General features: G+C 43.9%; 1 protein-coding gene across 1 annotated transcript in view; it reads right to left on the bottom strand.

The window, feature by feature from the left end:
* Positions 1-385: 385 nt before the first annotated feature.
* Positions 386-23,024, bottom strand: part of pcdh9 (protocadherin 9) — a gene marked incomplete at both ends in the record, with an annotated part of 361,675 nt that continues 339,036 nt past the window's right edge. Inside the window, one exon of the mRNA XM_083662392.1 lies at positions 386-771. Coding sequence (XP_083518518.1) covers positions 386-771 — 386 coding nt within the window. The remainder of the gene's footprint in view (positions 772-23,024) is intronic.

Raw genomic sequence — 23,024 nt, 5'->3', positions numbered from 1 at the left:
ACGTGAAGTGGAGAGGAAATGTCCAAATCACACGTGAAGTGGAGAGGAAATGTCCAAATCACACGTGAAGTGGAGAGGAAATCACATGTGAAGTGGAGAGGAAATGTTCATCTGAAGAAATCCATGGACATTCATTATCCCCCCAAAAAAGAGAGGTTTCCTCTTGAACCCTAGTAAAGTTGTTTTGTAGAGTACACAGCATAAGCACTAGTCTAGTAGCCTACATAGTACATGTAGCTATCACACTGCAGAAGCATCAACGTAAGAGGGGGAAACGAAACGAGAAAGAAGAAAAAGACAAACAAGATGAGCTCAAATGAGTTGCTTCATCTGTTTCCTGTGTCGAGATGCAAGGACTCCTCATAGCACTGAAGCAAAGTTCCTCTTATAGCTGCTGCTCCTTGGGGCTGTCGGGGCAGGAGGCTGGCTGGTATGACTTCAGGCTCACCAGTGGGATATCAGCCATGTTACCACCACTGCTGGTGAAGTGTCCCTCTCCGCTCCCAAACTGCTTCCTGTCGGCGAAGTGCTCCGACCGACCACCCTCGTTTTTCCAGGTTCTGGTCAGAGTGTGTCCGTTGAGAAGTTTGTCCTTGGGTCCCCACTCCCTCTGCGAGCCGAAGCTAGTAGACACAGGCGATTTGGGCTGCTGCTGCTGGTATGTTCCCATGGTCGGGGGCATCCAGCAGTTGTCTGAATGTCCCAGAACTAAGCATTCCTGTGTGCACATCTCCGTCGCTTCCACTAGACCGCGGGGTCCCAGCGGCCCATCTAAGGAGATGAGAGAAAAGCAGAGTAAAACATTATTTAGATCAATCGTCATAAAACGCTTAATTGCACGTTTTACACGGACCACACGGCCAGGCACAAGTTTGGACACACCACATTTCACATAAATTCATAGGTAACATTTCAAGAATGTAAGACTTTATTGATTGATTATTGATTGATTGATTTGATTAGTAGTCTATGTTACAATCACAGCATAAATAAAGTAAAAGCAATGCAGTTCTCAACAACATAATGTTTGCGATTCATTCTAAAGGTCATTAACAATGGATCTACACTCTACAGCTCTATGGATTTGAAAAGCTGTTGAAGGTCAATAAGTGTGAACATGTGTGATCAGTGTTCTTCTCTAGCTCGTGGCTGTCACCTGGAAACTGCTCTTTTCTGCTCAACATGCATCATGGTCGTGGCTCCACCCCCTCTGCTGATCTGGAGAGAGTTGTAGACTAGCACATGCCTCCTCGGATACATGTGTAGTCGCCAGCTGCTCCTCCTCACCTGACGGTGAGGAGTTTACTTGGCACTAGGACGTAGCGTGTGGGAGGATCACACTATTACCCTCAGCTCCCCTCCCCCCTGACCAAGGAGGCACTACTGCAGCGACCAGGACACAGACCCTAGTCTGGCTTCCCACCCGCAGACACGGCCGATCGTGCCTGTATGGACGCCCGACCAAACTGGGGGTAACATGGGGGCTCGAACCTGCGACCCTCATGTTGGTACTTGGTAGGCATCTACCACTGCACTACCCGGACGCCCCACCGCTCATATATTAAACTTCCCCGAAATTAATCCGTTTCAAATGAAGCACTTGTTTAGTTGATAGGAAAAATACATGTGTCATTTGAGGGGATTTTATTTGAATAAGAAACTTGTATATTCATTTAATCGAGCTCCAAAACATAACTAATTAATCTCTGATTTTCTATAGTCCTAAAGCGAGCAATGACAACTATTTGTCCTAATTTGTCACAAAGCAGCTAATTGGTCAGCCACTGAGTATTTTCCCTAATATTTCAAAAGTGCACTTGTCCTGCCTCGTCTGGTTAATTGGAGACTTACTGCATCTGTGGAATTGTTGAGAAAGTTGTTTATAAAGAGTTCGCCGACTACACGAGTGTAAATCATTTGCCAAATTCCAAGATGGTTTTGTACTGAAATTGCAGTACTTTTGTTGTGTTCAAATTTGCTCTAATAGCTCCTTGTTTCTTGATTGGAATACATTTTTGGGTGATTATTTTGTCATCAGCTTGATTATATTTACTTGTTAAACTTACTAAAGCAAACCGGAGTTCCAAATTCCTTGTATGTGTACTAGGGCATTCACAGACTAGTCGACTAGTCGACTAGTCGACTAGTAAAACCACTAGTCGACACTGTGCTTAGTAGTCGACTAGTCGTTTTAGCAAAAAAAAAAAAAAAAAAAAAAAAAATTATCTTTAAGAAAGAACATGAGGTATTTACACGACATACATGGACTATCATATCCCATATCCCCCACAAAGAACATCAAAACACAACAAAACAAGAAAACTGCATAAGATACACAATAATCCCAGAACAAACAAGACTATTGGACAAACAACCAAACAAAAACAATGCATTCAAAGTAAATACATAGATCTTGCCCTGTTGGCAGCTAGGAAATGATAGCTTTAAATTGGAAAGCATCCAATCCCCCAGCTGTAGTTCACTGGTGGAATGAACTCTCAAGCTACCATACGTTGGATAACATTTACTACAAGAGCAAAGGCAGATTCTTAGACATCCCCCAAATATGGCAACCACATACAGAGTTTGACTTTAAGAACTTTTTACCCCAGTGTCATTAGGCTTATCAGGATAGGAGCTGAATGCATTGTTTTTGTTTGGTTGTTTGTCCAATAGTCTTGTTTGTTCTTGGATTATTGTGTATCTTATGCAGTCTTCTTGTTTTGTTTTGTTGTGTTTTGATGTTCTTTGTGGGGGATATGGGATATGGGATATGATAGTCCATGTATGTCGTGTAAATACCTCATGTTCTTTCTTAAAGATTTAAAAAAAAAAAAAAAAAAAAATTTTTTTTTTTTTTTTTTTATTAAAAACAATTAAAAACGATTAATCGACTAGTCGACTACCTTTAGGGACGACTAGTCGACTAGTAAAATTCACTAGTCGTGAATGCCCTAATGTGTACATACTTGGCCAGTAGAGCTGATTCTGAGTCTGTATTCCATAATGAGCAGTTAATATGTGAGTTATGTCAGTATTGGTTGCTATAGCAACACCATAGCTTGTAACCTGCTGTCCTGGGTGTCCTCCACTGATGGTGGTCCTGGACTCTTAAGGTCCTTACACACCGAGCACGTTTTTTTCGTGCGATTAATTCGCACGTCAATAATATTTTCCGAACCTATATCAGTCAATGCAACCGTGCATACCGACGGCGAAGTTTCGCGGAGCGTTATTGCGGTGTTTATTTTTTCGAACCACGTTCGATTTTTCAGAAATTCGCTTCCAACGTGTACACATCTGTGGCTGTGATTGACAGGTGGGTCAAAACTCGCATCGCAATTTCGTGCCGTATATTCGCATCGCTCCCGATGTGTAAGGACCTTTAGTCAAGTCAAGTCAAGTTAAGTCAAGTCAACTTTATTTATATAGCACATTTACAAACCGCAGCAGCTGAACCAAAGTGCTTTACAGGCAGGGAGCAAATAGGGAGCACAAATATAAAACGGGTAAAGTGCAGAAATACTGAATAAAATGCATCACAATACAAGATATGATAGAAATTAAAGGGAGATAAGATAGAAGGAATAAAAACAATAAAAGCCAGGGACCTAACGATAGCTAAGTGGAGGGGAAGGCCAGGGGAAACAGGTGGGTTTTCAGGAGGGATTTAAAAACCTCCAGCATTACTCTTAGCATTAGCACGAGTCTTCTCCACACTTGGTATGGAACTCTTGTGCTCAGTTGTTAATCTATTTCCTTAGATTGCTACTTCTCCACATAATCCTCCTCAGGACATGGCTCATTTAAACCAGATCCAATGGTGCACTTTAGTCCCGTCTCTCAACAAGCTGGCACAAGCCAATACTAGAGTCCTTTTATGGCTTTATTGACATCATGTCTTCAGTTTCAGCTCAAGTGTGCGAGTGATGTGTGATGTGTGTGTGTTTGTGTGTGTGTGTGTGTGTGTGTGTGTTTTGTTGGCTGTTGGCGTGTCTCAATCAAAATAATACAGTATGTGTTGCGTCATGACAGCCTTTAGGAACTATTTTCTTTTGCAGTCTCATGTAGCAACTAGCTAGCAGCTAGCGGGTGTAGTTCGGTCAAAAGAAAATAGTTCCTCCATGAAACTGCTCATAACAAGGTCTGTGGATTATCTTGAGTAACGGGGTCATGATTTCTGGAAAGAGACATTGGCTGGGTTTCCCAAAAGCTTCTTAGCGCTAAGAAGCTTCTTTAACCCTTCTTAAGGCCCCCTTAAGAAGCAAACGCGTTTCCCAATTGCTTCTTAGCCTAAGATGATCTTTCGTTACGAAGGCATGCGTTTCCCAAAAGCTTCTTAGCGCTAAGAAGCTTCTTTGACCCTTATCTTGGTTATGTGGGGGGGATGTGGCAAATGAGCTAAACTTCCAAAAAAGTGGTGTATCCCTTTAAGGCTCCCGTAAGAAGCCAAGGAAGCCAACGCGTTTCCCGATTGCTTCTTAGCCTAAAATTATCTTCCGTTAAGAAGGCTGCATTTCCCAAAAGCTTCTTAGCGCTAAGATGATCTTTTGTTAACACATTCACTGCCAGCCTTTTTTTTTTTACTGTAGGTAGGTTCTGCCAGAGGGTTTTTTTGAGGATTCTGGCTCATTTTACAAGAGCCGAGGATTATTTTCTGCTTGGAGTTTGTGAACACAAAGTTCACAAAAGTACTAATAGAATGTGTGCTTTCTCTGTCTAAAAGAGTTAGTTTGTAGAGTTAGTAGTTATGTAGATATTAGCCGTTGAGTACAGCATGGTTTCAGCTGTCTGAGAGTGAAAGCTGAGATAATCGCAGTTTTGTGAAATTCAATCAAACAGGCAGAACAGTCACTTTAACAATTTATTTTTGGCATCAGTGAGAGATCAGACATCTGAACAATATAGTTCTGAACACCCTCTCCTTTAAACTCCTCCCTCCGTGGGCGTGTCTGGTGGCGTTTGTCACAAGCCAGTTTCTCCTGCCTGTCTGAGCAGTGAGCAGCCTCCCTCTCTGGCGGCCCCTCGTCGGCGAGTGTGGCGAGTGTGGACTGTGGATGGGACTCAATCGTTTCTTGGATTTTCGGTTGAGAGCTTTGATGAAGCTTTGTGCGATTCTAGGCTTTATGCTGCCCACCCAGTCTATTTTTGGAACCCCACACCGTTGTGCGCCGGTGTGCAGCAGCGTGAAAGCGTTTTCGCCTACAGTATGAGAATGAGGCTCGTTCGTTTCTGGGTTTTCGGAATGCGTGCGATTCTGGCCTTTCTGCGGGTGTTTCAAAGTGTGTTTCACCCATAATCTATTATGCAAATTTGCAATCCCCCACGCCAGCACCGCTCTCAGTGTGCTGCTGCTGGCGCGGCCGCTCTCGGGCGAGTCTGGTGACTGATGACTGTAAAATCGCCAAGCCATTTCCTTGAGAATGGCTTGCTCCCGCGGCTGTTTTTGGTTGGCTTTCTCTCTGTCGGGAGAGCACTGTCGCCACTTAGTTGGTCGGTAAAATAGATTATACACATTCAATACTTCCAATATTTTTATAGGAGACGTGGGGGACATTGATCCACGTAGCACCGTCAAAAAAAAAAAAAAAATTTTTTTGACGAGTCAACTCGTCATTGGCAGTGAACGGTTGGATTGTGTTTGACGAGTCAACTCGTCATTGGCAGTGAACGTGTTAAGAAGGTTTTGTAAGAAGGGTCTGGGGCATTCTTAACACCTTCTTAATGACAAAACACTGGCAGATCCAGCCGCGTCAGGCAAAAGGAGATACTTGTGTCCACTGTTCCTCTTGTGTTTTTCCCTTTTTCCTTTCTTTCATGCACCCTTTAGTTTTTAAAATTGGGGAACACTTGAAAATCTCCCCTGTATGTATGGTTACTTGTGTTTTAAATGTTTTACCGTAGGCTATATTCCTCTAATCAGAATGGATTCCTTTTATAATAAGAATGTTGTGGATTTATATAGCACCTTTCACAGAACCCAAGGTCGCTTAAATTCTGTAGTGTTTCTCGCAATTTTGTTGTATGCTGTGTATATAAAGCAATTTGAACTGCAGTCCATGTCTGAAATAAATAATGTTTAATAGAAGAAGTTCTTGTTTAACATGACCACGATTAGGTTATTCTACAACAGTGTTTCTCAACCACTGGGTCGTGGCACACTGGTGGGCTCAGAGTGCCATCTAGTGGGCCGCAGAGGACCTCTCACATCGAGATGGTGGACAGCTCCAGTTAAGATGCTTCTTAAAGCAGCTACGAGCAAGATTTTCGATTGTTATTAAACAGTCTAAATTTAATATTGATGCATCACATCGCTGTGCGATGCTGTGTACTCTATCATGTACCTTACCTCTAATAGTAGACGAGACCAACGCAGAGTAGTCTCGCTTGAACCCCGAGTGAATCGGCCAGTGTTAGTCTGTCTGTGGCCAGGGCAGATCAGGAAGTGAAATGAAACGGTTTGCAGCAGCCACTTCGGCCATAACCACAAAATAACTTCCAAAAAACCTGTTAGAATATAACGAGAGATGTTCGCGAGAGTAGCAAGCCCGTTCTGGCGTTCTCCTTGTTTATGGTTTGTTGCTAGGCAGAGCGAAACAGTGGAAGGCAGGCAGCTGCGTTTCACTTCCGGGTTTATCCGGTCCGCCGGTGCGTGATTTCTATTCGCACATAGGTTACGCAACAACCACGCCCTGTGCCCGCACATAGGTTACGCAACAACCACGCCCTGTGCCCGCCTACGCAGCAGTCAAGCGCCAGGATTGGCCAGGCGCCCATGCGTGAGACGAGACACGTGAGACTGACAAGGTGAAGGCCACAACAGACTCGTCCGCCTCGTATAAAGCTTAATAACAACTGATTCACTTGGACTTGTCTATTCATAGTATTCTCATGATGTCACATGCATTTCTGACCAATATGGCACTTTACACTACACACAGCTCATTGGCTGTGTGTAATTAGATTTTTAATCACCTGTTAATTGATTACAATCAGACCAAGATGTCTGTGTGGTGATGTCACAGAATACTATCAATAAACCACTGGTCTGAGTTTTGTATTGTTGTGCTAACATTCTGGTATGATAAACATGGACTTAGAACCATTCTGCTTATGTTTGAATCTGGTTTTCTATTTTGACACTTATGAGCACTCAGTGCAGACTCAGAGTAGTTAACTGTTTCTTTAATGATTAATACATGTCAGTTCGTGAATATATTGGTTAATCATTAGATCGTTGCTGATTAGTCGGTCAATTCCTGAATAGAGTGGTTAATGATTAGTAAATGTGAAAATAATAATATTAATAATTGAAAACAAAATAATAAAAAAATATATATATACCCCCCCCCCCCCCCCCCCCCCCACCACCATATCAATTGGGTTAGGGTATGGTCGTGGTTAAGAAAACCCTAATCTTAACCACATCTATTTGACTTGCTGCATGTTCTGTGTGTTTGAGCTGGGTTGTAGTCCAGTGGTGAAACACCATGCCTTCCAACCCAAAGGTTTGTGGTTTGAATCCCGGTACGGACACTAAAACCTTTTCAAGTCTTTCATTGGGAAAGCCATAACAAAACTGCCTAGAGATCCATTGTAAGTTACCTAGCTGATGGTCTAGGGGTTAAGGCGGTCACCTTAACAAACGCATTGTATGCGGAGAAGTGCAGGTTTGATTCCTGCAGGGGATTTGAAGTCGTCTCCCCGCTGCCACCCCTCCCCCCCACCCCTCTCCCCTTCACCCTGCTCCCACCCCTCCCTCCTCTGCCATCTCCCGGCCTCCCTCCTTCACCGTGTTCTCACTCAACCACTCTCACCATCTCTGCAGGGACTGTGCCCGCTCCCCTCTCTCCTCTGCAGGTCAGTCCCTGCAGAGATGGTGAGAGTGGTAGAGTGAGAACACGGTGAGAGGAAGGAGGCCGGGAGATACATACATAGATGGCAGAGAAGGGAATTTTGTTGGAGGACGGGAAGGGAGACAGGAGGGAGTTGGAGGAGAGGCGAGACAGGTTGGAGGTCAGGCGAGGGGGGACGGGGGACTGGTTCTCCTCTCTCCCCCCTGCCTTGTTCTGCCTTGTCCTCTCTCTCCTGCGTTGTCCTCTCCTGCCTTTAAGTCCTCTCTCCTGCCTCTCTCCCTGTCCTCTCTCTCTCTCCTGCCTTGTCCTCTCTCCTGCCTTGCCTTGTCCGCTCTCGAAATCGCTGTCCGTTCTCAAGAGCTATTCAGTTGGTTCATGAAATCGCTGGGCTGCGTGCCCTCCAGTGTTTGTGGTGTGGGAGATTCCATCTGTCAAAAGAAGAAGACAAAAGACTTGCTCCTGGCCAATCCCGGCGCTTGACTGCTGCGTAGGCGGGCACAGGGCGTGGTTATTGCGTAGGCGGGCACAGGGCGTGGTTATTGCGTAACCTGTGCGAATAGAAATCACGCTCCGCCGGTAGGCAGAAAGAGAGAGAGAGCCCCCTGGTGACGCGAGGTTATAATCATCAAGAGAGCAATCTCCCATTCACACGGCTTTGGTCTCAGCTACTATTATAGGTAAGATGTGATGCATCAATATTGTAATTATACTGTTTAATAACAATCGAAAATCTTGCTCGTAGCTGCTTTAAGAGCCTTCTTTAGCGCTGTGTTAAGAAGGCGTTTGGGAAACACTTCTTTGGAGCCTTCTTAACTCCTTAAGAAGTTTCTTTGTTGGGAAACTCAGCCATTGCTGTTGAGTTTATCAAATGTATTTCTTTGGCACTTTGAGCACCACAAGCCGAGTGGCATTCAGTTCCATTGTATTGGAGAGAAGGCAGAAACTCTGCGGCCGATATCTCCAAAACTCAGGCAACTAACACACAACGATATAGATGGATAAATAGCACTACAGGTGAGAGGGATGTATTTTGGATTTTAGGGTGAGCTGTTCCTTTAAGCCTCGCAAAGCTCATCTTCTAGTTTCCAAAAATAACGAGGGATCAATGTAATTTCAGGAGAGGAAGGAAAGTAATTCTTGTCTATTCTATTCATATGTTTCTCAGTTTCCCCTGACCCAAATGTGAATAATACAATTATGAATGGAAGAAAAAAGAAAAATGGAAGCTATTTTACCAATCAGGTCAATTGTAGAGTTGTTATGACGATACAGTAAGAGAGCCCTTGAGGGTCAATCAAGTGTAGGACCGTGTGAAGTGGTGTAATTTTCATTTAATCAGAACATGTCTCTGGCTCCTCCAAGCCCCGTTTGAGTTTCAGCTTCTAAACCTTTTGAAATGATATTCCTGATTGTTCTGATTGTGACATGTTCTGAAGACAGTGTCAGTCGCTCCTCTGCCTGTAAGGATGTCGAGTCTGTCCCAATAACTGCCTCCTCCCATAACGGGCATGTGAGGAGCCTATATAGCCAACACACACACATTATTCTCATGGTAACATGAAGAGAAGAAGCGTGGACAGGATTAGACATGGTGCTGCGGTGACAAGATGAAGTCCTCCAGTGAGATGGTGGAGGAGACGGGGGACAAGATGAAGTCCTCCAGTGAGATGCTGGAGGAGATGGGGGGACGGCTGGGGGGCCGTTAAAGAAGAGAGATGGATGGAGAGGAAAAGGGGGTCAGAGTCATGAAGTGTGCTGTCGTACGTTTTACACACCTGACATTTTTGTGACTTTACTGTACGTGTGATTAATTCAAATGCTTTGACCCATTTTATATAAAATATCATTTCTTGACTCACTCTGTGTGCTACAGTACATATTTACAGTACAATACACATTGAAGAAGCAAATAAAGATGAACAAATAAAAAGAAAATAAAGACGAGGCATGTTTGGCGTCCAACATGTAAGATGTTTGAGGAATTGTTATTTAACACAAACAAAGGAGAGAGGAGGTGAGGTCGAAGGGAAATATCGATGAAGCAAATGAAACCTGGACTGATTTGTGATTGGCTGAATCTTAGTCTCGGCTCCCAGACGTTTGGTGAGCTGCGCCACCAAACGTCTGGGAATTTCACTGTCAGAAACTGTCTGTCCGAGCCCGGCGAGAGCGGCCGGCAGCAGACACGCCTACATTTATTATTATTATTTTATTTGGTAGCGGCAATGCCATTTATCATAGTCCTAACACAGAGCACGAAGCTGATATGCTCCAAACAAAATTTATAGCTGTTGTTTATTTTACAATAATGTTTCCTACCCGGAAGTGGTCCGCTTGCTACTGTGAGTCATCAGCAGGCTCTGTAACGTTAGCCTCGGGAGTCGGGCTTATCGCTGGGGGAAAGACCTCTAACCGCCGGGGCCGGATGAAACACGTCCTATTAACAGGTTATGTTTGTTTCTAAGTGATTACCGGTAATATGTTTCTCCGCAAACGCTGCGATGTTTTGCGAGACACTGGTTCTGCATGAGCGTCACTGCCCCCAGAAAGCAGGCCTGCCCACAACACTCATGATTGGTTCTCCGATGCAAGGCTTCCAACAGCACCACCTAACGTTATGCAAAGATTTAAATAGTAATATTCTTAGTCTTACAGGAGTGAAACGGATTAAGACTGAGGGCTGAGTCTAGCTGAATCTGTACAGTATGTGGTGTATATATATGCCGCCCATGACCAGTTTGCAGGTTGATTACAGCAGAATGAGTTGTCTCTAAAACCTGTATCTGGGACTGTGTATTACATTTTCACTCATTAATCAGAGTCTATTTGTGCATTTCTATTTCCCCGGTGTTTTCAACACGGCCATTTGCATGCAGATTGCTCCAATCAGTGGCCCCTGTGGACAGCAGAGGACAGTTTGAACCGGGCCTTTTTCACCCCAGCCATTGTACAGTATTTACCTGCTGTTTGAGCATGTTCAAGACAACGCCTCATTGAAACATTCACTTATAGAGAAGATAGACTTAAAAAGCATTATACTTCTTTACTTTACAAATTACACTGCTATCTTTATGCACTCTTGTAACAGACAACCTATCTTAGCAAATTGAGTTATCATTTCTGATAGCGAGACACACTAGAGATGAGCCTGCGATATTTCTAGTAAGAATAAATCGAGTAGCAGTCGCCTACCACCGCGGAGACCCGGGTTCAATTCCCGGCAGCGGTGCGTCGGACGTTCCTACAGACAGAATTGGCCGTGTCTGTGGGTGGGAAGCCGGTGGGGGTATGAGTCGTGGTCGCTGCACTAGCGCCTCCTCTGGTCGGCCTGGCCCGTTTGGGACCGGGGGTGGGAATAGCGTGATCCTCCCACCGGTGTATATATTCAAAACTCAGCAGCCTGACTCCTCATCCAAACCCGAAAACAACATATTATCCATGTCTTAGTCTCTCTTCACTGGCTCCTTGTCAATGAACTATTGATTAAAACAGTCCTACCTCTCTAACTTGCAAGGCCTACGTGTACTCTCTGCTCACAGAGTGCAGGAATCTGTCCTTCCAATCCACTGAAAGAAAACAGCTAGAGGCAGAGACCTTCTCCCAAACGGCCTTCTTCCTCTGCAGTACACTGTCAGACATGGTTACAGGTTTTAAAGCTGCATTCAGCCATGTTTTTGTGTTAAAATAAGTGTTAAATGGCTCTATATTCTGACAGCAATCACTGAAATAGAGTGTTTGGTCAGTAACTTGAAACCCCCCACCCCCCACTGTCCTCTATCTCTCTCTTGTAGTCCTGCAGGCAGGGCGAACGTTTCTCCGCAACCATAACTCATACAGACTCACGGATGGCGCCGTTGGATTCAGGGTGAAAAAATACATAGTCAATCATAGGCATCGCGATCCGACCTCCCGTTCCCCAGAAAATGTCAACTTTTCTCTGATTGGATCAAAATTGGCAGCGACCTCAAACTATCCAATATTGTTTGTGACACTGAATTTCATATTTCGATGTGTTGCTGGATGAAGTTATTGTCACGTGCACAATAGCACGGTCACTGCTGCAACCCCTGTTGGCTTGAGAAAGTGCAGGAGGTGTCAAGTGTCGTGAGGTGTCACCACAGCTACTGCTGTTGAAAGCGGAGGTGTGGAGAAACGATCAGCACCAGCACAACATGCCACTGTGTTTTACACACATGGGTGTCAATAAGAGGCTAACTGGGCATTCACAGCATAGAGACAGTCCACATGTCTGGGAACGCCCATACAGGCTCTAGGAACGCCCACAATAGACGCTGGGTTAGCCTGGGGGCGGGGTCAGGGTGGGGTAAATTCCCCCGTTCTATCCATTCAGCAAAGTTAGAATTTAGCCGATAGCCCAGCCCAGGCAGACACGATCGGGGATTTAACCACCGCAGTAAACACACACCTGAGCAGACGTCTTGTGTTCTGCTCTAGAACCCCCAAACCTGTAGTTTAGAGCCGCAGCACCGTCTTTTGGTGAGTCAGCCCATGAGATATATGGGCGGTTTTACCCCACTCGCGCGCCAGACGTTTAACATTTTGTGGGCGTTCCCAGACATGCCGACTGTCTCTATTGTACCTTTGCTTTATCAAGACTGAGACATGACACTCATTTGGAATGGTTGAATAATAATAACTTTTCATAACATGACTTTTATATGTATTTTGAGATTGTAAAATGATTGTTTACACTGGTACAGTATTATTTGCAGAATGTAAATAGCTCAGGTATTTAGCAACAAGGTGTTTTGAATCATGTGATAAGCTCTCGTGAAGTTTTGTCTTTTGCACAATAGAATTGTGAAAAGCTTGTGATCTTTGAAGTGGCCACCTTAACAGCTTAGAAGCTCAGTAGCAGCTTGAGGATGATGGCATAGTGAGGCTTCTCAGTCAGAGAGTCCACAACCACGTGTGGAAATTGTGTATTAAATAAGCGTTCACACCACACTACTTTTATGCCAGAAATGTATTGAAGAATCAATCAATCTAACCCAAAACCCTGTTCAAAAAAACCTATTGATGGGGCATCACCTTTCATACATTTCAGGCATCTAACCCAAAAGTGAAATGTTCTATGGTCTCTCCCGATTATAGCGTTATCTGAACCGTTTGGTTTGAACCAGTAAAACTCTTTTTATAAGCATTTTACGAAATGTCTCTGGGGAAATAAATGGCGGATGAAAATCTCTGGTACAGTGCTGAAGCAGAATCAGAATCAGATCAGAATCAGATATCATTTATTCGCCATTATGTTATGTAACATATAGGAACTTGTTTTGGCATTAAGGTGCATTAATCTTTTTTCACATAAGAGCACAGTCACAGCAGCCATGGGCGGCGCCGTCTAGCATTGAACAGAGCATCTAAATGAAATGGATGAAATACACTCAATTCACATTATTACTAATTTGAAAAGTAATAAGGCACACTTCAATATTATACAATACATATACATTTGTTGTAAATGTACAGGATTACCAGCAGGGGGGGGTTGCTGAGGAAAACAGGGGTGGGGGGGAGGAGGATGCAAGCGCTAACAAGGCAGGGGGTTTGGGGGGGAAAGAGCTCAGTTGCAGACGAAAAATCAGGAGAGCTGCGTCCTTGGCAGTACGAGAGTCCAGATTAGGATCAAATGTTTTGGTTGCCTGGAATTCCTTTCGGTCACACAGACCAGAAAGTCAACAGCAATTTCTATGATATATCCAGATATGATCCATTTTTCACAGTTCAAATTCACTGACCGCCCATCTCAATTTTCATGACGTCACAGCCTAGGGTCAATCGCTGTTGTCTTCCCGTGCCCCGCGGCGAAAGATCCGTCTGGGCAGAGGGTGGGTGTTCTCCGGACCCCGCATTCCTCAAAGTTTAGTTGATTTGCGTTGAGAGACCAGCTTAGTAAATCCAATAAATCCATATTTGTCATTTCGAGTAGACGAATGCAAGTTTGCTCTGGGTGTTGCAGGCAGAGGGAAAGAAGGGAAAGAAGGGAGATAAGGGAGAGCGAGAAATAAAGCGACTGCCCTGTTCAAGTGCTGGAGAAGAAGCAGGAGAAGAAGCAGGAAGTGACGTTCCACTTTGCCTCTCTATTTCTTGATACTAGTGGAACAGCGTGATGACCCTGTGTGACCGCTGGAGGCTGCGCAGCCATTGTGCAGCATCGTTAGTTCGGCCATTAATCTGCGCAGCCATCGCAAATTAATTAATCGTCCCTAATTACCTAATTAAAAAATCTGGCTCCATTGGGTCACCTGCAGGGGGTGCTCTTTACACTTCCTGAAAGACTAAGCATGATCACATGTACGACGTTTCTCAATGTTAAGGCTCCTTCCTCGGCAGGATGCGTCCTTCCATGGTTTTTCCTAGCCAGCGAGGAAGAACTCTTGTCTGCCCCCTGTAGGAAGACCCCTCCTGCCAACATTGAGAAACGGCGGTAGTATGGAATAGCTGTGGCCGAACACAATTTCTGCTCACTCACACTTTGCATTCTTATTATAGGACGTCACTTTATTAATGTAAAATAATTAATAATAACGATAATAACAATAATAATAAATTAGCAGTGTGGATACTAAAAGGTTGTTTGTTTTAAATCCTATTCTTTACAGTTATTTATAGAGCCTTGGATAAGTAGTATAGGTGAGATCGTTAGATTTTCTTCTATATCAGACACAGGTTTTCATTCGTACCTGACATACTTCCGTCTTCATCAGAGGTGTCACTAGATGGTGTTGTAAACAACATCAGCTGTTTCTAGTGACACCTCTGATGAAGACACGTCACACACCATCTAGTGACACCTCTGATGAAGACGGAAGTATTGCCGTCGAAACATGTCAGGTAGGAATGAAAACCTGTGTCTGATATAGAAGAGAATCTAACGATCTAAGTCAAGTATAGACACTATGAACCTTTTTGGATTAGTATAAGTGAGACTTAGGGCATGTTCACATTACAGGCAAATCTGATTTGCTGATAAAGTCATTAATCATCATTACCTTGATTGGTTTCCCAAATCTGATTTGGGAGTGTGTCCGCACTGCCACAAATCTGATTCTCAAGTCGGATCTGTGTGTCCAGACCTAAACAGCCTATCTGCATGGGTTATGGTAACGATGTGGGCGTCAGTAAATACGTACGTTGGTGACGTGGTTTTCCTGCGCAGAAGCATTTGATGCCGAGTTGCGAGTGACGTTCAAATCAGATTTGGTGGATCTGCGCGTGTCCGCACTGGAGTCACATCAGTCGAAAGCAGATTGGAAACTACCTCCATATGTGGTTTGGGACAAAGAGGCCATTTACACCTGGCATTAACATGCGTTTTCTGCCATCAGATTGCAATCCGATTGTATTTTATCACTTGAAAGTACAGGTGTAAACACCCCCAAAACGCATTGAAGAAGGATTGCAATCTGATCACCAAAAACGCATGTTAATGCCAGGTGTAAATGGCCTCAATGTGACACAAATCAGACTTGGAGCGTCCAGACTCATAAAACCAATCTGGATAAAGTCATTAATAGGTCACTAAAGTTCACAAATCAGATTTAGCCTCCTAGTCTGAACATGGCCTCAGAGACTTTAATATGACACCGCTGACACCTCGGTTTAGCGACATCATCAACATTCAGCTTATTCTTTCCAAGAAGGAAATGGCTTCCACGTTGTTTAGTGCTATAGTGTCTGAGGATAGCTCGTTGCTCATGGTTACTACGCACAAGAAGACAAGTTTCTCCACACACACACACACACACACACACACACACGCGCGCACACACACACACACACACACACAAGCAAATAGCCAGTGGCTGATGCTTTGTGTGCAGAGCCCCTGAGTGCCTTAAATAACAGCAAAGGCACAGGTGTTGAGGAATGCAAGGGATTCAGAACCGTGTCAGACGGTGCTGACTTCTGCTTACAGCGCTGATGTCCACGAAGACAGATCACTTAAAGACAAAGCGAGCATTAGATCTCCCCCTCCGCCTGATAGGGAGTCATTAAGATGTGCTGGGGGGGCTGCTCTGTTTAAACTCCACGCCAGCTGGAGAATCAACCTGAGCCACGGGCAGCAGCCGTTTGGAAGATGGGGTGCGCTCGCACAAAACGCTACCTCTCTTTCAGTCCTCCTACTCGGTGTCAAAGATAAGATCACCGAGAGGGTAACAGAGGAGGAGGGATTCATTCGCATTTTCGTGGCTTAAGAGGTTGTGTGCGTGCAGAGCAGAAGGGAGTTATTCTCTTTTTGGTCTGCCGGCTATCGCTAATGAGATAACAGGCTAATTAATGCACCGCTATCAGTGGTGGTGATGTGGCCGTCCCACGCCAACAACCTACGGGGCTGCGGCGCGGCGAGGAGAGAGGAGAGAGTGATTGAGTGCGGGGGATTTAGTGTCCATAGGGCTTGTTTATTTCTCCATGCTGCTAAGCGGGCCCAGATGTTATTATTTGGGGGGATGAATGAGGCTTTGTTTTTGGTCCAGCGTTGAAGGCTCAAAGTGCCACTGCTGTCTCCAGCTGCCATCCTAAAAAGCCCCACAAGATAACACACATTCAGTCTCCATTTCTTTGTGTGCCTGGGGAGGTCCCCCGTCCACCCCCTCCACCCCCACACACACACACACACACACACACACACACATACACACACACAACCACCACTTTATCACTGTTATGGAAAACTAATGGGATAATGACGTATTATAGCGAGGCAAAGTGAATGTCACTTCCTGCTTCAACACTGTACCAGAGATTTTCATCCGCCATTTATTATCCCATAGATATTTCGTAAAATACTTATAAAAAATAGTTTTACTGGTTCAAACCAAACGCTATAATCGGGAGAGACCATAGCACATTTCACTCGGACCAAAACTAAAAAAAAAAAATTGAAAAAATATTTTCTTCAAACCCGCATTTTTTTTTTATGTTTCGGTCTGAGTGAAATTTTATGCGATCTCTCCCGTTTCTAAATATATCTGAACCGTTTGGTTTGACCAAGTAAAACCATTTTTATAAGCATTTTACGAAATGTCTATGGGGAAAATAAACGGCGGATGAAAATCTCTGGTACAGTGCTGAAGCAGGAAGTGACGTTCCACTTTGGCTCTCTATAACCTAGAACATCACAAATGGTTGCTCGTTGGTGTCCGACAAGGCATAGAATTACAGTTACAATATTTCAGACAGCTACAGTGCAAATGGCGCACACAGGGGCGTGTGATCTACAGTAAAGGCTATCTGGGGTCAGGTGCACGGTAGTGAACAGAACAGAGCAACGCGCTGGCTGGCTCGCTGCATCCTCTGGAGAATTTGTAGTCTAGTTGATGGATCCTTTCTAGTGCTCCCTTTGAGGCCAGGCACCAGATTCTCATGGAGAGAGGGGGCGGAGGAGGAGGAGGAGGGAGTCAGAAAAAGAGAGAAAGAAGGGAACGCTTGTGAATGGAAATGAAGGGAGAGAAGAAGAGAAGAGCCAATGAGGTGGAAGAGAAGAGACGCAAAGAGAGCGAAGCAGCGAGCAAAGGTGAGTTAAGAAGCATCGTCCAAACACAAATTGCCTCTTATCTCAGAAAATGACATTGCTAAGAATTCTCCGCCATACCTCGCTTCAAAGTTTTCTCGGAACAATTTAACAACTCAAAACATTTCAGACCGCCAACATGCACTATGTTATTCCCAATAGTTCTTCAAAGTAGTCTTTATACTGTGTAGAGGTCAACAGGGACCGCCCACTTTTTACGGTTCCAGGAAGTGAATTTCCAATTCGTTTCTCCATTGACGTTTCAGAAGATCCGGATAGTTTTAAGCCTGGAAACAAGCCAATCAACTACAAGATGAATCATGACCCTAAAGCATTTGATTTGGAGCAATAATAATAATAATAATAATAATTTAAACACGTACTCCACATGCTTGTCCTCTTTATTTACATTTCTATTTCCTGATTTGTTTTGTTTAAATGGTAACTAAACCCACAAAATGATTTTTCTAAGCTTTAAACTAAGGGTAATCTATACATTTTAGTGGGAAAATATTTGAATTATAAATACTTTATCATTTTCATGCAGCGAGGCTAGAGAGTGGTTGAAACCCACTGAGTTTGAGTTGAGTTTATTTGAACCTGCGTAACGGCTCTTCTTGGTTCATTGTAAGCAACCGTGGCGTCAACATCGTTTCATCCATGGGCCCTTTTCACAGCAGCCGTTTTGATGTGGCTCTGACTTACTGATTTACCGCCTCAAAACGGTTGCTGTGGAAACGGTCTATAGACGGTCCTGAGTCCTCTCAGCTGATTTACATTGTTGCTGCCAGTGACCACTTTTTACAAGTGATCGCCAGACTTAAAAGACAACAAGCACTGGGAAATGAACACAGCTAGCTAGAAAGTGCAGCCCAGACATCACAACTCATTCACTGTCATCTGCCACACTGCACGGGGAGGAGGAGGGCTGTGCAGCGCCAAAATAAAAGTCAGCGTGCACTATAGCTGTGCGGGGAGGGGGAGGCGCCAAAATAAAAGTCAGCGTGCACTATAGCTGTGCGGGGAGGGGGAGGCGCCAAAATAAAAGTCAGCATGCACTATAGCTGTGCACAAGAATTGTGACCTCACTCATGGCCTTGGTCTACAGCATTCAGTTTGCCCAACAAGGAACCCGACAAACATCTAATTGATCTAGCCCTGCGACCTCACTCATTTTCCACTTGTGAATGGCACATGTGAGGGGGCTCTGGGGACAAGACAGAGAGAGAATCAGATGAATTAAACATTTTCTTCCCATTTACAGATTAATATAAAAATTAATCTGATTTCATAAGAGAGCCATTCATGTTCTCTGTGGAGAAGAGGCCTTGGTCTACAGCATTCAGCACCAGCATTCAGTTTGCCCAACAAGGAACCCGACAAACATCTAATTGATCTAGCCCAGGGTAAGAAGGTCTTAGTTCAGAAGAAGTTATTCAAATGTTCCCGAACACAACATCTACCGTATGTCTCCTGTCTGTCAAAAATATTGTCCATCGTTCAATAAACTGTGTATGTTTGTTTTTTGTTTGTTTTGGTTTTGTGTTTAATCTCAGTTTGATATGTGGGTTTGTTTGATATGTTTGTCCTTTTCGTTGTGGTTATTTTTCCTTCTTTTTGTGACCTCCAATTTTTCTGTGACGTACCGAATGTATACATTATTGTCTATTCATACTGTTTATTTATTTATTATTGTTACATGTTCTAAGATAAGAGCGAATAAAAGAACAAATATTTGATCACAAAAATAAAAATAAACTGTGTCAGTGCACTTTCTCTGTACTACACTGAATTAAGTCACGTTTTTGCGCACAACAGCTGGACATTGTGTCCAGTAACTACCGACTTCTAGCGACATTTTGAGCAGCCGATACTTTCCTCGGAGGAGAGTTGGCAACACTGCAGCAGTCAGTAGGCTAGATTAGAACATGTTCTTGCAGTCTAGCTGGAGCACCAACTTCTCAATCCTGCTCAAAACCAACCAACAGTTGGGAGTAAATCTAGTGGACAGTAAGAGCTAGCATGAGCCATGATAAGCCAAAGTTAACCCCTGGATACCAGGCTTTGCTAACCTTTTCACTTCACCGACACGTATTTAAACATATGAATCAATAAATATATACTCATTACATTATGTGTCTTTTTACGTTTGATCTCATATTTGGTTATCAAAAGATGCAAGAAAAGAAAAGAAAAACGTACAGTACAATCACGTGTGGCAGTTAAAACGGCACCATCCCCTGGTGCAGCATGCCAGATCCAATGAGGCTTCTCTGAACCTCCAGGATCTCTCTTCACATGATTGTCCAACGCAGTGATTTAGTGGTGAATCAGTCAACAAAGCCTCACTATAACCCTCATAGTTATAGTTATAGTTATAGTTATAGTTAGTTATAGTGAAGCCTCACTATAACCCGTTAAAAACACCACGGTGAGTTTGATGGTCATTCGAGAGGGGACAACTAACAACAACAGCCTTGCATATTATCTTTTTATATCCCACCAATATTAGTTTTGTTTTTTTTTAAAGGCAGGCCTAATTTAATACCACAAGCTAATTAATTGACAACAACATAGCATCAAATTATTCTGTGGCTTAGGCAAAATAGTACTGTTGATGCCACATGGGAGCCTATCCCCATCATAATAAGTTGCCTCAAAGAAACTTCTTTCTAATGCAATTCATTTGATTTTTTTTCCTTTATCAATAAATAACTTCGGTAGGGGTCGGATAAAAACGTTGTGCCCCGGCTTGTATAATTACAGCACAGCCAGGCGACACATGTCAGGACTCAGGACAGGAGCCAGCTGCCTCTCTCCCCTGTCCTCTTGCCCCCTCTGTTCTGTCTTGGGTCTATGTAGTGTAAGGAGGATGTGTTGTGTGCTGCTGCCTCATTAGTAAGCATTTCAGGCTATGCTGCCAATGTAACTGAACACAAATGATTCTCCATAATGCCTTGCTGCTGCGTATACCTCCTTGGCTATATGTCATATTCAGTTGTGTAATAGCGGATGATAACTCGGGTCCCTGGGTTACTCACATGAAACGCTAAGTGATTAAAGGAGGGGATGTTGGAATAGCATTATGGGGGGGGGGGGAAAGATTGTGGAGGCACGTCGTTCCGCAATAATAATAATAATAAATGTGCATAAACAGCTTAAATGTGGGGGAAATGGGGAAAAAAATATGTGCTTGGTCAGTCCCTGCCTCTGACCAATCAGTGCTCAGTGCCCATGTGCCATTTCAGATTGATTGTCCAACCCGTTGGGGAGATGAATGGCTGCTGTCGGATGGATGGACAGGTTTCTTCATTCTATAGGGGGATAGCTTGGCCTGGTCATGTGACCTACCTAGTCTTTGAGTATACTTAAAGGAACATGCCAACACTTTGGGAAGATTCGCTCATTTGCCATATTCCCAATAGTAAGACGAGACGATAGATAGTCCTTGGCTGCGTTCCAATACCCATACTTGTACTTCTTTCTTGTAGTATGTACTGCCGCTGCCCTCACATAGTATGGATTGTAGTGTGCAGCATGCATGCAAAATGCATACTATTGGGACACACTACATCTGTCGTCACGTGAGCTTCCTGAACTCCGACCTCTTACTCACTTCCGCCGACGTCGGCAGCGCCACATTTTAGTTTTTTTTTTTTTTTTTTTTTTTTTTTTAATTCAATAAACAAAGTCTGGCAGTAACAAACAGTACATTATACAAAAAATTCAGACTAAACATTTACAAAATTGGAACAGACAATCAAATAAGCAAAATAAAATAAATAAAGCAAAAACATTAAGTCAGAGTTCTAAACAGGAATCAAGATAGGCTATGCATGTTTTGGTACACACTCCATGCTTGTTTAGTTTTAACATATTTCAAGGCTTTCTTAAAGTCCCTGGAAACCAAAATCCACAAAAACGTTCTAACTATGTTATTTAGGGTCTTATGTTAGTAATTTTGTGCCTCCGAAATTATTATACATTATTTTCAACCCAAAGCCTTAAAATCGCCACTTTTCTACAAGATTCTACAAAGTACTTCCTCATTGAAGACAGCAGTGCGCGAGGTGCTAAAACGCAGGAGCTTATGACGTCATAAGCTCTATATAACCTTTGTACACGCACGCAATCCCACCCACCTATGGCAAGTCCGTTCTTTGCCCCCAGTGACAGCGCTCCCTCGCTGTCCGTCTCCCTCCCTGTGTGCCTCTGCCAAGCGCTGTGCTTGTGAGATTAGCAAGGTGTCGGGTTTCAGCCATGCGCTCCTCTCTCTCTCTCTCTCTCTCTCTCTCTCTCTCTCTCTCTCTCTCTCTCTCTCTCTCTCTCTCTCTCACTCAGGCAAAGAATGGACAGAGATCTCTTCCAAGCCGCGGAGCAACACACACACACACACACACACGCACACACACACACACACACACACACACACACACACACACACACACACACACACACACACACGGTGTGTGCACTCATCTCTCTTTCTCCGTTTCCCTCCCCCCTCTCTCTCGCGCTCTCCGAGAGACAGAAATTTCCCTGCTGTAGATGGGACACGCCCACACATTCCGCGGGAAAAATACACTCTAAAAAATAATGAAATCTCATGAGTTTTGCCATGGCTGTCAAACCTAAATTTATATACTTTGCGACGTTCATCATCGTTCAAATTTGGCTGGTGGCTTATTAACATAGGGTCCTGTGATGTGATTAACTCAAAATGCTAAATAATAAAGAAATATTTCTGGTTTCCAGGGACTTTAAAGTTAATTATCTCATTCATGAACACGCAGCTCAGTCAGTGCGACGTAACTCCAGTAGGTGGCGGTAATGCACAAAAAGTTGTTTGCCAACCGCCATAAAACATTAGAAGAAGAAGAAGAAGATGTAACTTCCTGCTGCGCAAAGGATTGTGGGGAAGTTTGGCTGAAGCAGCATGCATCGATGCATACTCCGAAATAGGAGCTGATGTAGTACAACATCCTGGTACTCTTGGCATACTGCATCTGACATACTATGTATTGGGACATACTAAATCTTTTTTTGCCTACTAAATAGTATGGAAGTATGGGTATTGGAACGGGGCCCCTCTCTTCTCTGCGCGTGCAGTAGAAAAGGAGGATAAGGTCAAATGACGAGACATCGTCATTTACGAAGCAAATGCATACCAGAAGTACTTTCCCGAAGAAAAGCGGGAAGAAGACCGTGATGTATTTTGCGTGGTAAATTAAAATGTCTCATCATAATTGTACGTTATTATTTCATAAGGTGGTGAATGCACGAGTCACAACATGTACACATGGCGATGTCTGGCATGCCAGCCGCAGGGCGGGCGAGGACGCGCAGTGGCTGAGCTAGCGAGCCTGGGAATTGAGTGTGCGTGTGTATATACACTTCCTTTGCAATTCTCTAGGGGTTAACTTCAGATCCCCTTATATAGAATATTCTATCACAGTTGGTGACTTTCAGTAAAGTAAGATAAAAAAAAGTTAAGCGGTTGTTGTTGTAGAGTTGATATATGTATTTCTAAACTAAAAGCTAACTTGCCGTTTCCTCTGTTCCTAGATGGACAGAACATCTCCAGACATGCCACGGTGTAGCGCTGTGGCACCCTGAGGGACTGTCACCTT

The sequence above is a fragment of the Poromitra crassiceps genome (genome assembly GCF_964638095.1).
Source record: "Poromitra crassiceps genome assembly, chromosome: 28".
Taxonomy (NCBI): Eukaryota; Metazoa; Chordata; class Actinopteri; order Beryciformes; family Melamphaidae; genus Poromitra; species Poromitra crassiceps.
This window is presented reverse-complemented; position numbering and strand designations above follow the sequence as displayed.